Source organism: Microcaecilia unicolor, chromosome 1 (assembly GCF_901765095.1).
Source record: "Microcaecilia unicolor chromosome 1, aMicUni1.1, whole genome shotgun sequence".
NCBI lineage: Eukaryota > Metazoa > Chordata > Amphibia > Gymnophiona > Siphonopidae > Microcaecilia > Microcaecilia unicolor.
This window is the reverse complement of record NC_044031.1, coordinates 135213444-135226341: the sequence shown is the minus strand read 5'-3', so window position 1 is coordinate 135226341 and position 12898 is coordinate 135213444. Positions and strand designations below refer to the sequence as shown.

At 41.8% G+C, this 12898-nt stretch overlaps 1 protein-coding gene across 1 annotated transcript in view; it reads right to left on the bottom strand.

Moving 5' to 3' along the window:
• COL1A2 (collagen type I alpha 2 chain) overlaps nt 1-12898 on the bottom strand; it is an 83022-nt gene that overhangs the window by 29485 nt on the left and 40639 nt on the right. Inside the window, 7 exon segments of the mRNA XM_030200610.1 lie at nt 3533-3586; nt 4174-4227; nt 7020-7127; nt 10092-10190; nt 10564-10608; nt 12103-12156; nt 12746-12799. Of these exon segments, the coding sequence (XP_030056470.1) occupies nt 3533-3586; nt 4174-4227; nt 7020-7127; nt 10092-10190; nt 10564-10608; nt 12103-12156; nt 12746-12799 (468 nt within the window).

Here is a 12898-nt window from a genome sequence, read left to right as displayed (position 1 = left end):
GTTGGCATTACTGCACCAGCAGCCACTAGCACAGCTTTGTGAAAAAGTGGAGGGGGGGGGGGGTAAAAGAGGAAATAGTGCATATTATCACAAGTAGCTAACATTTCTTTGTAAATGTATGATTATCTTAGATGGAAATGGTTTTGTGTTCTTGGATCCTTCTCAACTGGAGACATTTCTTTTGGAAAAAAGTCTTAGGGGTTCTTTACTAAGGCGTGCTAAAAGGTGGCCTGTGCTACCTTTAGCATGTGGGCTTCTCGTGTATTGCAGCCACCTTTAGTCGGCCAGTAAAATAGCCGATTTTCTATTTATTTTATTAATGGCCACGCGCTAATTCCCCATTAGCGAGTGGCCATTACGCTGGGACCCCTTACTGCCTCCTATTTAGGGGCAGTAAGGGGTCATGCACTAATTGGATAGCACAAGGTAATGTGCTTGCAATACCCGATTAGCGAGGGCATGCCTACTCTCTGCCCCAAGACACGCCTCCTGCACCAAAAACATTTTTGGGGGTGTGGATTAGTGTGTGGTAATCAAAAAACTATCACAGGATGCCTCAGCATGTCCCATGGTAGTGGCCTAGTCCTGCGTTAGGACTACTGCGCCTTAGTAAAGAGTAATACTTGAACATAATTTAGTAATGAATATCTCAGTAGGTTAGAATAGTTAATTGGGTCTAATTTTTATCATGCACCTGCACTTTTCTTAATGGTATTTGATTACTAACACACATTTGGATGTAACTTTCTCTGGTGTGGACTTGGATCTGTATTTGTATTCTTTTTATTAATATCATTTTTTTTATTTCTGTTGTGAAATTTGATTTTCCATTTGCTGTTTGGTTACCGCCATGATTGCATATTTTCAAAAACTCAATTAAGAAAAAAAAACAAGTAGCATGTACTTCCTCATTTTAGCGCCACATTTGCTAAAGCTTAGCCTGTACTAATGGGTATTAGCATGTCCATAGCATTTTGTTCCTATAGGCTGCACGGTATTTAGAACGCACTGATGTCCTTTGGTTTCCACTAATCTTAGTAAGTATGGCTTTATGGGGTAACGCTACAGGCGCTAACATTTATATGCGAATACACATATAAATGATTAGAATAATGGCATATATATATTTATGTGTGCACGTGAAAGCATACATGCAAATTTCCCTTAAGCCAGTGGTTCCTGAATCTGGTCCTGGAGGCAGCCCAGAAAGTCAGGTTTTCAGGATATCCACAATGAATATCAAAGAGAGAGATTTGCATGCAGTAGAAGCTGCGCATACATGTCTCTCTCATGAATATCCTAAAAACTGACTGGCTGGGGAGCCTCCAGGACCAGGTTTTGGGAACTGCTGCCCTAAGGGGGCCTTTAACAAAGCCATGCTAGCATTTTTTGCTAAAGTCAGCTGGAGGTAAACGTTGAGATGCCCATAGGAATATAATGGGCGTCTCAGCGTTTACCACCAGCTGATTTTACGTGAGCTAAAAACGCTGGTGTGGCTTTGTAAAGACCCCCTTCACTGGCTTCCAATCAGGTACCGCATCCAGTTCAAGCTTCTCCTACTAACCTACAAATGCACGCAATCTGCAGCCCCTCATTACCTCTCTACCCTTATCTCCCCTTACGCTCCTACCCGAAACCTCTGCTCACAGGACAAATCCCTCTCTCTGCACCCTTCCCACCACCGCCAATTCCAGGCTCCGCCCTTTCTGCCTCGCCTCTCCCTATGCTTGGAATAAATTTCCTGAGCCCACACGCCAAGCCCCCTCCCTGCCCATCTTCAAATCCTTGCTCAAAGCCCACCTCTTCAATGTCGCCTTCGGCACCTAACCATTATACCTCTATTCAGGAAATCTAGACTGCCCCAATTAGATTGTCTGCACATTTTGTCCATTAGATTGTAAGCTCCTTTGAGCAGGGACTGTCCTTCTTTGTTAAACTGTACAGCGCTGTGTAACCCTAGTAGCACTTTCTAAATGTTAAGTAGTAGTAGTAGTAGTTTTTAGCACATGCTAACAATAGAGACACCCATTATATTCCTATGGGTGTCTCTAACATTAGCGCGTGCTTAATTCTTTAGTATGCGTTAAAATGTTTGTGCACCTACAGCGTGGCTTAATAAACAGGGCCCTAAATGTAATAGTGCATTGTTGGAAGACAGCGTTCACATAGCTAAACATTTGGGCAGAACACAGGTAGGGTAATCAATTACACATGCAAATTGCAGAATGCTATAATTTACATGTGTGTTTAAGCAAATTAGGTGTGAATACGTACACCATCCCTATGGCTGATGTCAGTGTTCACATCTAAATTAAGGCACATATTTCACCTGTTCCACTAATACACTATAAAGCAGAAGTGGGCAACCTCAGTCCTCGATGGCTGCAACCCAATCGGACTTTCAGGATTTCCCCAATGAATATGCATGAGATCTATTTGCATGCACTGCCTCCACTGCATGCAAATAGATCTCACACATATATCCATTGAGGCAATCCTGAAAACCCGACTGGATTGTGCCCTCTGGGATGGAGGTTTCCCTCCCATGCTATAAAGGAATGTAAGAACATACATTCTTTAATAGAATAGGCACCATCTAGGTGCTTAAACATAGACAACATTATTATATAATGACCCTCTCTACAAGTGTAAAGCTGTTTATTACATTACATGTGATAGTCTTGCATTTCCCAGGAGATGGTAAATAAATATGTAATAAAAAGTTTATCTCCACTGAATATATAGGCTTTCTTGAGTACTACTTAATTTCCAACCCAGAACCTGGGATTTCTAGAAGCATGTCTATTTTTCAGGATCCTCCTGCAAAATCATTATTTTACCTCTAAATTAATCACAAGAATATATTCATTCCCAACTTATATGGTCTATGATCTCTATACTCCAATATCCCTATATATAAGGTATTTTTTTCATATAATAAATAATAAAACCACTGGCTAGCTGCTAGGAGAATTTAGGTTGACACTCAAGATGATTAATGGGGCTGGAGAGGCTCCTGCTCAGTTCAATTACACTGGCCAGCTTCCCCACTGACATTCAGTGGAAAATACCCTGACCATGCCACTGAATGTCAGCCAGGTGACTGCAGTATTATAGGATTAGTATTGTGGGGGGTCCCTGAATTTATCAGGCCAGATAACTAATTGCATAACTAGCAGTCCTACTCTGCTGGGTAGCGTGTGCCTTATATTGACGAGCAAGCATGGTCAATGTGACCACGTGTGGCATGCAGGCACAGCAACCCAGTGGAGATTTGCAGGGCTTTTTCACTACTCGCCTCCCGACTGTATCAAATGTATTAGGTGAGCAAATTCAATTTTTCATTATTGTATATGGGGGTGCAAAAATTACCTGCCTGGGCCGCATGTTGGAGACCACTGCTCTAGAGGTAGAGCAAATCTATTATGTCTTATAGTGCCAAAAATGTTAAACAGGTACTCTAATTTTTAATAGGTATTTGCATCAGTCAATACATTATTTCAAAGCAAGCAGCAATTATTTACATACTCACCCTATCACCAGGACCACCTGAAGGACCTGGAGCTCCAGCTGTACCAGCAGGACCCTAAATTTCAAGAGAGAACATTTGTACATTCTTTAATGAGATAATTTCAATAACGAAGCACCCAATAATCTCAACTGGTATCTCACTATTCTGATATATCATGCCTTCTCATATACATGCTAGGTTATATGACAGTTCACTATCAAGTACCAGTAAATACTGATACCTCATATCAGATGATGGTTTCTCACTTTCTCATTCTATATTTAGCATTCATAATGCTTACCTTACATGATATCTTAATGCACGTCCAGAGAGAGCCTTATGAAGAATTGTGTTACCAAAGACTGTGGTGTCAGTGCAATTAAGGTCTCATTGTGAATTTGGATACTGATTATCTACCCCCAAGCTAGCAGGTCAGATGTGGCTGCTGGATATTGGTAACTTCATGATTGTGAAAACACCCTCACTGCAAATACTAGCTGTCATTGAGCAGTGCAGATTCATTGAAATTAATGGTATCTTTGAAAGCTCCTGGTTGATCAAAGCAATATGTGCATAATATTCTACTCAGTGTATTTCCCATCCATTGCCAGAACCATTGCAGTTCCTCAACTATTGATAAAAAAAGACCTAATAATACTTACTCGTCCACCATCTCTTCCTGGGTTGCCAAGTTCACCTCTGGCACCAGTTTCACCCTTGAAAAAAAAAAAAAGACATTTTAAAGGTCGCTTTCAATGCATCAGAAATGTAGCATCTCCTCTTGCGTTTCTTTCGGTTGAGTGCTTTCCTTGTACCTTTCAAAATCTATTTCATTTCATCAATATACCATACTTTCTATGTATGACTTTAAAGAAGTAAATCCATCACTTAGCTCTACTGCAAAACTTTAATACTTTCAAATGCAAATTCACAAGTATCTCATTTGACTTTCAGAAACTCCCTCCCCCACCCCCCCACCTTCCATTAGAATAATTTCAGCAGTTAGTTTTTAGTATTCTGGAAAACCTGAATGATAAATGTGCTATTTTGAAAATTATTGCCTTTGTCTGAGGAAACAATTTGCTTGCTGGTTGCAACTGTTCTCTTGTACAATTAAGTGACATCGTTATCAACATGGGTTATAGTTAAGACGTGTTATTTTATCACTATCGTGTGCTATGGGTTAACAGTAAAATAACAAATTCTAGCTGTAGCCCATGTTAATAATTCCCCCTTTATAGAGATGCATTACTCAGACAGGGAATCAGTTTTTTTTGTGCAGCATTGCATTTTGTAATTAAGGATGAGTTCATGAAACAAAGTGTTTTTAAGTGTAAAGATGAGGGGAAGTTATTATTATTATTATTATGTATGGTATGTTATTACTTACTAATGTGTTTTATTATTATGCATGTTTTGTTAGTATGTATGTATGTATGTATGTATGTGTTATTATTATTATTATACATGTTATGGTGCTCATTTTCAAAGCAGATGGATATCTTAAAATGCCTAAAAAAAGTCCAAATCCTGATTTGGACATTTCATGCTGCAGTTCATCCAAATAGTAAAGTGGTGTGTTGTGGTCTTGTTTTGGGCGGGACTAGGGAGGGCCCAAAAGTAGAACATCCAACAGGGATTTCGAATGGGAAGAAATGCCCATGCCTAAAAAAGGACTTTTAAAAAAAAAATCTAGACCTGTTTCAGTCATGACCAAGTTACAAAATGTTGCTTTAATTGAGCAGCTGACCACTGGAGGGATGAAGGCATGATCCCTCCATAATCCCCCAGAGGTTGCTATCCCAGTCCCTCTCCCTTGAAAGTGAAACTGGAAAGGAAATTCAGGGGGTCTTTTACTAAGGCGTGCTCATGTTTTAGTGTTCTAAAAATAGGCGTGCGCTAAACATTAGAGATGCGTATGCATTTCTATGGGTGTCTCTAACATTTAACGCGTGCCCAATTTTAGCGCGTGCTAAAAACGTGAGCGCACCTTAGTAAAAGATCCCCTCAGGCTGTATGTCAGCTGCAGGTATTATAGCCATTCTGAAAAAAGCAACAAACAGGTTAGAGGAGTAACCAAGTGGTTAGTGTAGTGGGCTATAAAACAAGGGACACAGGTTCAAATCCCACTGCAGCTCTAATTTTTTTCTCCATTACGGCAGAAATTGTCCAAGTTCTGGGAATGCCCAAACCCCACCACCAACACATCTCCTCATTGATTTCAATAAGGATATCCTGAAAACCCCAACTGGCTGGGTATGCCCTTAAGACTGGGTTGGAAACTCCTCAACTAGGTTCTAATTGGCACTAATTGTCTCCAATTTGGAGTTGGGCGTACATCTTTCTATGCGCTATTCTATAATACTGTGCGCCCAAATTCCATAGTGTGCAACCCAAAAGGAGTGTGGCCATGGGAGGAGCCAGGGTGGGTCAGGGGTGTGCCTGAGATTTGCCCACAGTATTATAGAATACTGGAGATGTACGCCCAAATTGAGCACCGGGATTTACACCTGGTTTCAGCAGGCGTAAGTCCTGGCGCCTAAGTTTGGGCGCTGAAATTGGCACTCAGTGCTATTCTCTAATGGATGCCCATCTTTGAGTGCCCATTATAGAATAGCATTGAGCTCTGATTTTTTTCGGCACCAAAGTTTGGGCTCCATTTACTGAATCTAACCCATAATGAGTGATAATACCATCATCATGTGCAAAGTGTTAGTAAGTAGGTGTCATAGAGCTCTGGCTTTTTTGTGCTTCACTGGACAGATTTGCATAGTAAGGATAATTTTTTAAAGCAATCTAGCCACTAGAGTATCAATTAGAATGCCTACAGGTGCCTATCTAAAATTTGTTCTCCTCAGCTTGGTTAGAAGGGTATGCAGAAGTCTCAAAACCTGTCCTGAGGGACCTCCAGCCAGTCAGGTTTTCAGGATATCCATAAGGAATACGTATGAGACAGATTTGCATGCACTTCCTCCAATGTATGCAAATTTCTCTCGTGTACATTCCTTGTGGATATCCTGAAAACCCGACTAGTGTGCTGACATCACTGATGTGCTAAGCAGTTAGTGTAGCCATAAAATAGGAGCCGTTAGCGCCTTCTAATAGGAGATGGTAAGTGCTCCCATGATAAGTTTTAAAAAAATGGTTTTGCACTAATGTTAACAAATAATAGCCCTTTTTGATGGCTGTGCTAGAAATAAGCTAAGCACAGGGGATAGACCCGCCTAAGGAAGTGCTAAGCTCATTTCTTAGCACAGCTAAGTAAAAAGGCCCTTGTCAAGTTCAACTTATATTTCCAAAAGTACTCATGCTGATGTACATCTTCTTGGGTCTTCAGTGTACAACAGCAGATACAAAATAGGTGGGTGCTCTCAATACATATATTTTATACTACTTTTTGAAAAAAATATTGTTCATTTCTTGCAAATTCTGCTCAAAGTACAATAGCTGCTATCAGTTTAACTGCTCAAGAGTATTTTTGTGACGTGAATTGTGTACAGTTACCTACCTTTTCTCCTTTACCTCCAGGACCACCAGCAATACCCCTCTCACCAGGGATTCCGCCAGAGCCTGCTGGGCCAACAGCGCCAGGTGGGCCACCAATACCTGCTTCACCCTAGAGATAACAACACAAAACATGATCAGGAAACTATTCTGTTCAAAATATTAGAAAAATCTGGTTCTGTTAGGGATGTGTAGTTGTTTAAAATTAAATAGAGAATGTGAAAGGTAGACTGAGGACAGGCTTGGCACATATTTCATTAAAAATGCTCATATGCACCTATTCTTATTAACATGTAAATGGACACAGCTACAGTTGCCTGGCAACAGGTGCAAATATGGGCATCTGTTTTCCCAGGGGTCATTTCATAAAGATATATAGGTGTTTTCTTTAAAAAATAGGTGTAAAGTATCAGGGGCATAGTCAGACCTCGGCGGGAGAGGGGTCCAGAGCCCAAAGTGTGTGGGGGTGGGGCACATTTTAGCCCGCCTCCGGAACGTGCAGGATGTCAGGAGGAAGAAAGCACAGATCAGTGAACGCGGCGTGCCTGCACGTTCCTTTAAGTGGGAAACTGAGCATGCTCAGTTTCACTTAAAGGAACATGCAGGATGTCAGGACTCAAGGAAGCACAGATCAGTGAACGCGGTGCACTGGAGACTGGTGCTGAAGAAGGCTTCGGCTGGTGAGGGTTGGGGACCCCCTGCCAGCAAAACCAGGGGCCCGGACTAAATCTGTGGAGGCCCATGCCCCCGTGCCCCACCTAGCTATGCCATGTAAAGAATATGCCTATGTGTCTTTCCCGACTAGGCGCCCTGTTTTGAAATTGTTCCTCAACCTGGACAGTTCTATAAACTGGCATCTAGAGGTATGCACCACATATGAGCATCAAAGGTGCCACTAATTGGCAGTTAGGTGCCTATGGGGCCCTTTTACAAAGCAGCAGTAGGGCTAACGGGTGGGTAGCGTCAGTGGCATTCCTAGAGTGGCTGACACCCGGGGCGGATTGCCGATGTGCCCCCCTCCCGGATGCAGCGTGACCCCCCCCACCCACAGCGAAAGGCCACCTCACCCTGGCGAAAGGACACACCTCCCCTCGGCGAAAGGACACCCCCCCTGGGTGCATTTTTACCTGCTGGGGGGGGGGGGGGGGGGTGTGCCACGCGCCTGTTGGCTTTGCTCGTTCCATGCTCCCTCTGCCCCTGAACAGGAAGTAACATGTTCCGGGACAGAGGGAGCACGGAACGAGCTGAGCAGACAGGCGCATGGCACCCCCCCAGCGGTGTGCACCCAGGGCAGACTGCCCCCACCGCCCCCCCTTGGTACGCCACTGGGTAGCGTGCGCCAAATCAGTACTATGCAGTGGTAGCGTGGGTACCCTGCGGTAGTTTTGAAATTGGCGTGCGCTGTTTCCTGCGGTAGAAAATAAGTTTCTATTTTCTACTTCAGGGAGTGTTCCTGGCGATAATCAACAGCGCAGCCACATTGGCGTGTGCTGTCTGATTACCGCACTTTGTGAGCCCTTACTGCTAGGTCAATGGATCGTGGTAGAGGCTCAGACAGTAAATAGCCATGCACTACTTTTGATTTTACCGCACAGCCATTTACTGCTCTTTTACTGCTCTTTTTCCAAGTCATGGTAAAAAATGGCCCAGTGTGCCCCAATTTCATGCGTCCACACTATTGCAGGCCACTTTTACCGCAGCTTAGTAAAATGACCCTTATGTGCACTAGGTGCTATTCTATAAGGTAACAGCAAGATGGGGTGTACATGTGGGCGCAGCATACACAGGCCATAAGCATGTCTCCCAGTTATGTGCATAATTTATTGAATACTAAAACTTACGTGCATCACTTGACGCATCAGCTTATGCCTGCCATTGACAAGGCATAAGAGGGCATTCCTAAACATGGATATGTCACTGCCATCGTACACTAGTATTCTATAATGGAATCTTGGCACCAAGATGCCGCTATAGAATTGGAACTAATCGCACAGCTTTAGTGCACCTAGACTGCGCTGCCAATTTATAGAATTGCTACAAATATGTACTATCCCCCTGATTCTATAAAAGACACTAAAAAATGCCTAATTTGAATGCACAATTTAATTAACTAATGAACTAATTCGTGCTGATAATTAGCTTTTTAACAAGCAATTACTGGCACTAATTAGATTTAATTGAAATGTACGCATGTAAATTTAGGTGCAGGATCCGCCTGTAAATTTTATGTGGGAGTCAAAAGAGAGGGTGTGGAAATGCGAGGGTCATAGGCGGGTCATGGGCGAATCACGAGCATTCCTTTAAGTTACACATATAGGGGTCCTTTTACCAAGCTGCGGAAAAAAGGGACCCGTGCTAGCGGCGGGGGCTGTTTTTGCTGTGCGCCAGGGCCCTTTTTACTGCAGCAGGTAAAAGCCCCCAGACAAACATGACCATGCAGTATAAGAACTCTTACCAGTGGCAATAAGAGCTCCCACATTAACCTGATTACCGCTGGGTTACCGAAGCAAGCCATTTCTGGGGTTTTCTTTTTCCCCTGGAAATGGCATGCGCTTAGGGTGGAACTACCGATTTAGCATTCGGTAAGTCCGCATTGGGCTTACTGACACTTTGTAAAAGACCCCCGTAGTTAGAGAATAAGGGCAGTGGTGCAAATGGCCACATCTAAAGTTAGGGCGATTCCTGGGCATAAGCGCTATTCTACAAACCATGCCTAACTTTAAGAGCATTTTGTAGAATAGCACTTTTTCGGCACTAAAGTTTTTGGCACCATATGTAGAATTTACTCCTATTTGTGGCAGATGTAAAAAGATATTTCTTTTATTAATCTATGAATTTATAGCAAACAACTATTAATTACACCTGTTATGTGCTTTTCAATATTTTACTTTATAAAAGACGACAATTCTATGTTATATTAAACTAACAGAATTTATTTCATCTCACACAGTCAAACCTTCCAAAATTCCCTGTGTACATCCATGCATAGAATAATAGGTGGACAGTTTGTCGATCAACAGAGGTATATCATTGTCAGTTAATCTCTAGCACCTTAAAAAATATTTTGGTGTCTTACCTTGTTTCCATCAGGGCCAGGTGGACCAGATGGACCACGGGATCCAAAAGATCCAGCAGGTCCTACACCACCACTTTCACCAGGGGGACCACGCTCACCCTGCAGAAGACAAATTAGAATTATTGCATGAGATTTCAAAATTCAGGGTTAATTATGGTGGGTTGTTGAAAGCTGTTCATAGCTCATGGTTGGATTGCTCTCTTATAGACACACTGGATCTTGAGAAAACATGCATCATTTTAGGTTTGGCCTAACAAAACAGTGCTTTGATACATGAGCCCCATGATCTTGGATGCTCATTTAAGTAGCTTCTGTTTTGTTGAGTCATTAAAAGATAATACAAAAGGGTCATGATTGAACTGTATAAGTTACATTCAGCTCTTTAAGGACACCTTTTCACAATAGGAGATACAGGATAGCCAACAGTATGAAAATAATGATCACACATTAATTACAATAGGTGAAAACTTACTCTTGGACCACCAGGACCAGGCAAACCAAATTCACCAGGAATACCCTGTAGGAAACAGAAAATCCTTGTTTTATTTTGTTCAGTTACTATTTAAATATTGCTAATAAAAATGAAGAGACCACATACTAACATTTTCTCATATACATAATTTTAAGCAGTTTTACCAAAGGTATTTTGTTTCATCTGTGTTTATGGGAAGAAAACTTATCCCTCTGTTCACTAAGCCAAGCTAGTGGCAGCCATGCACCAATACTGACACAGTCCATTCACTTTGAGCGGGCTGTGTCGGCATTGCTGTGTGGCAGCTGCTAGTGTGGCTTAGTAAGCAAGGGGGTTAGTAAAACAGAAGATTCAATATAGGAGAAACCGTATTGTACATAGTGCCCCAATTAGGTCCATGTGAGACCTAATTATGCTAACTGTTCTGTTAATTCTTCAGTTGTGCTCCTAGTATCAATACAATCAGCCCAAGAAAAAGGAAAAATGGCTGCAGATGGTGAGCTTCTTAAGAATGATGAAAAACATTTTGAGGTGCTGAGGGACTATGGCTGTGGGGGCAGAAATAAGAGCAGAGGATGAAATGTTTTACTGTTTGGTAGATTCTATTTATTTTAGGGCATAAAGATTTTGGTCCTCTCTAAAACTGTGGATGAAAGAAAAAAATGAAGAAGCTGATGTTGCAAGAGCTAGGTAGAGAGGGCCTAATTCAACACTATATAACCAGCCAGAAATGGCTCCTGGCTGGTTAAATAGTGCTTAGCTGGCTAAGCACTAATATTCAACGCAAGATAATCAGTTATCACCACTGAATATTAGCACTTAGCGCATAGAGGTGACATAGCTGGCTATCCGTGAAAAAGGGAGCATTTCAAAAAGTTGGGCACAGGGTTACAGAATTCGCCAGAAGCACTCCTAAGTTGGATGCTGGTATTTACACCTGCTTTTGGCAGGCATAAGTATGGTGCTCAAAAGAGGGACCAGATCTGTGTTGAATGCTGCTCTATAAAGGGTGTGCTCTCTTTATGGAATGGCGCTTAGCACTCAATTTTTTCAGCGCACAACTTTGGGCTCCATGTATCGAATTCCCTCATACGCCACTGATGCACAGCCTTACAGAATAGAACTTGATTGCTTTGCTGCCTCTTATTTGCATAAGTGTATATTTACCTGGAACAGTCCTGGGATTCTGTACATTTATGTACAAGTAGCACATAAATGTGGGCACCCAATGATTGAACTGCCTATGTGCAAATAGATATGTTATTGAGGATTTTTTGCACTCTCATGAAAGATTTCTGACCACTGATCTACAGGTTTATAATCAAGGATGGTAAAAAGACCACATTGTTCACATATTCATTCAAGCAGACTGCTTATTTTTTCCTTAAAATGATAAGTAGATACTGACATATGTGAACAAGTTGAACAAAACTACACTACAAAAACATGTCTTACATTTGTGTAAAGTAACACTCTGAAACACATGCGTATAGACCTACTCTGTAGTACACATGCGTCACAATGCTTTCTTCTACTCACCCTGTCTCCTGGTTTGCCAACTTCTCCAGCAGGACCACCAGGTCCAGGAAGACCCTGGATTTAAAGAAGGAAAGATAGATATCAATAAACAATCAACTTTTATTTGTAAATAAAGTTAATTGATATAACTTGAAATTGTTAATTACATGTATCATCAATCATGATAGTATTAGTGTTTTCTTAATGTAGAAAAAATGTGCTTCATTTTTTACCTCATAGTCTTCTTCCTACTATTTGGAACTTCCAGCTTTATTCAAAATGGCCTCTTCCTGGCCACAGTATTATGGGCCTTCATTTACAATTGCCTGGGGTTTGTCCCCCAGATTCATACCCCCCTCCAAATTTAGCATAGCCATTGTTGTAATGATCCTTGGGAAGGACTACAAGCTGTGACTTCCTCTGGAATCTGGCTAAGTGAGCCTTCAGTGTCACTGTGGCCATTAGGGACCATTAGGTATTATTGTTGAAGTCTAGGGGACTCTCTCCCTGCAATCAAGGGACTGTGCTGCCTCTGTAGCATCCCCAGCCCTAGCCAATTTGGGAATCAAACACAGATTCTCTGTATGACAGTGCTTGTCATTGGGCTGCTCCTGAAGAACTTAGCTTTTAAATTTTGACGTTAGAAAAATATTTGTTTACGTACTTGGAAGCCAGGAGCACCAGCTGCACCTTGTTCACCTTTTGAACCTTGACCTCCCTATTAAATGAGAAATAATTATTTTTGGTTTGGAAATAAACATTTAACAATAGAACATTTTATACATTAAAATGGGAAAAAGTGACAGCTATATTATCA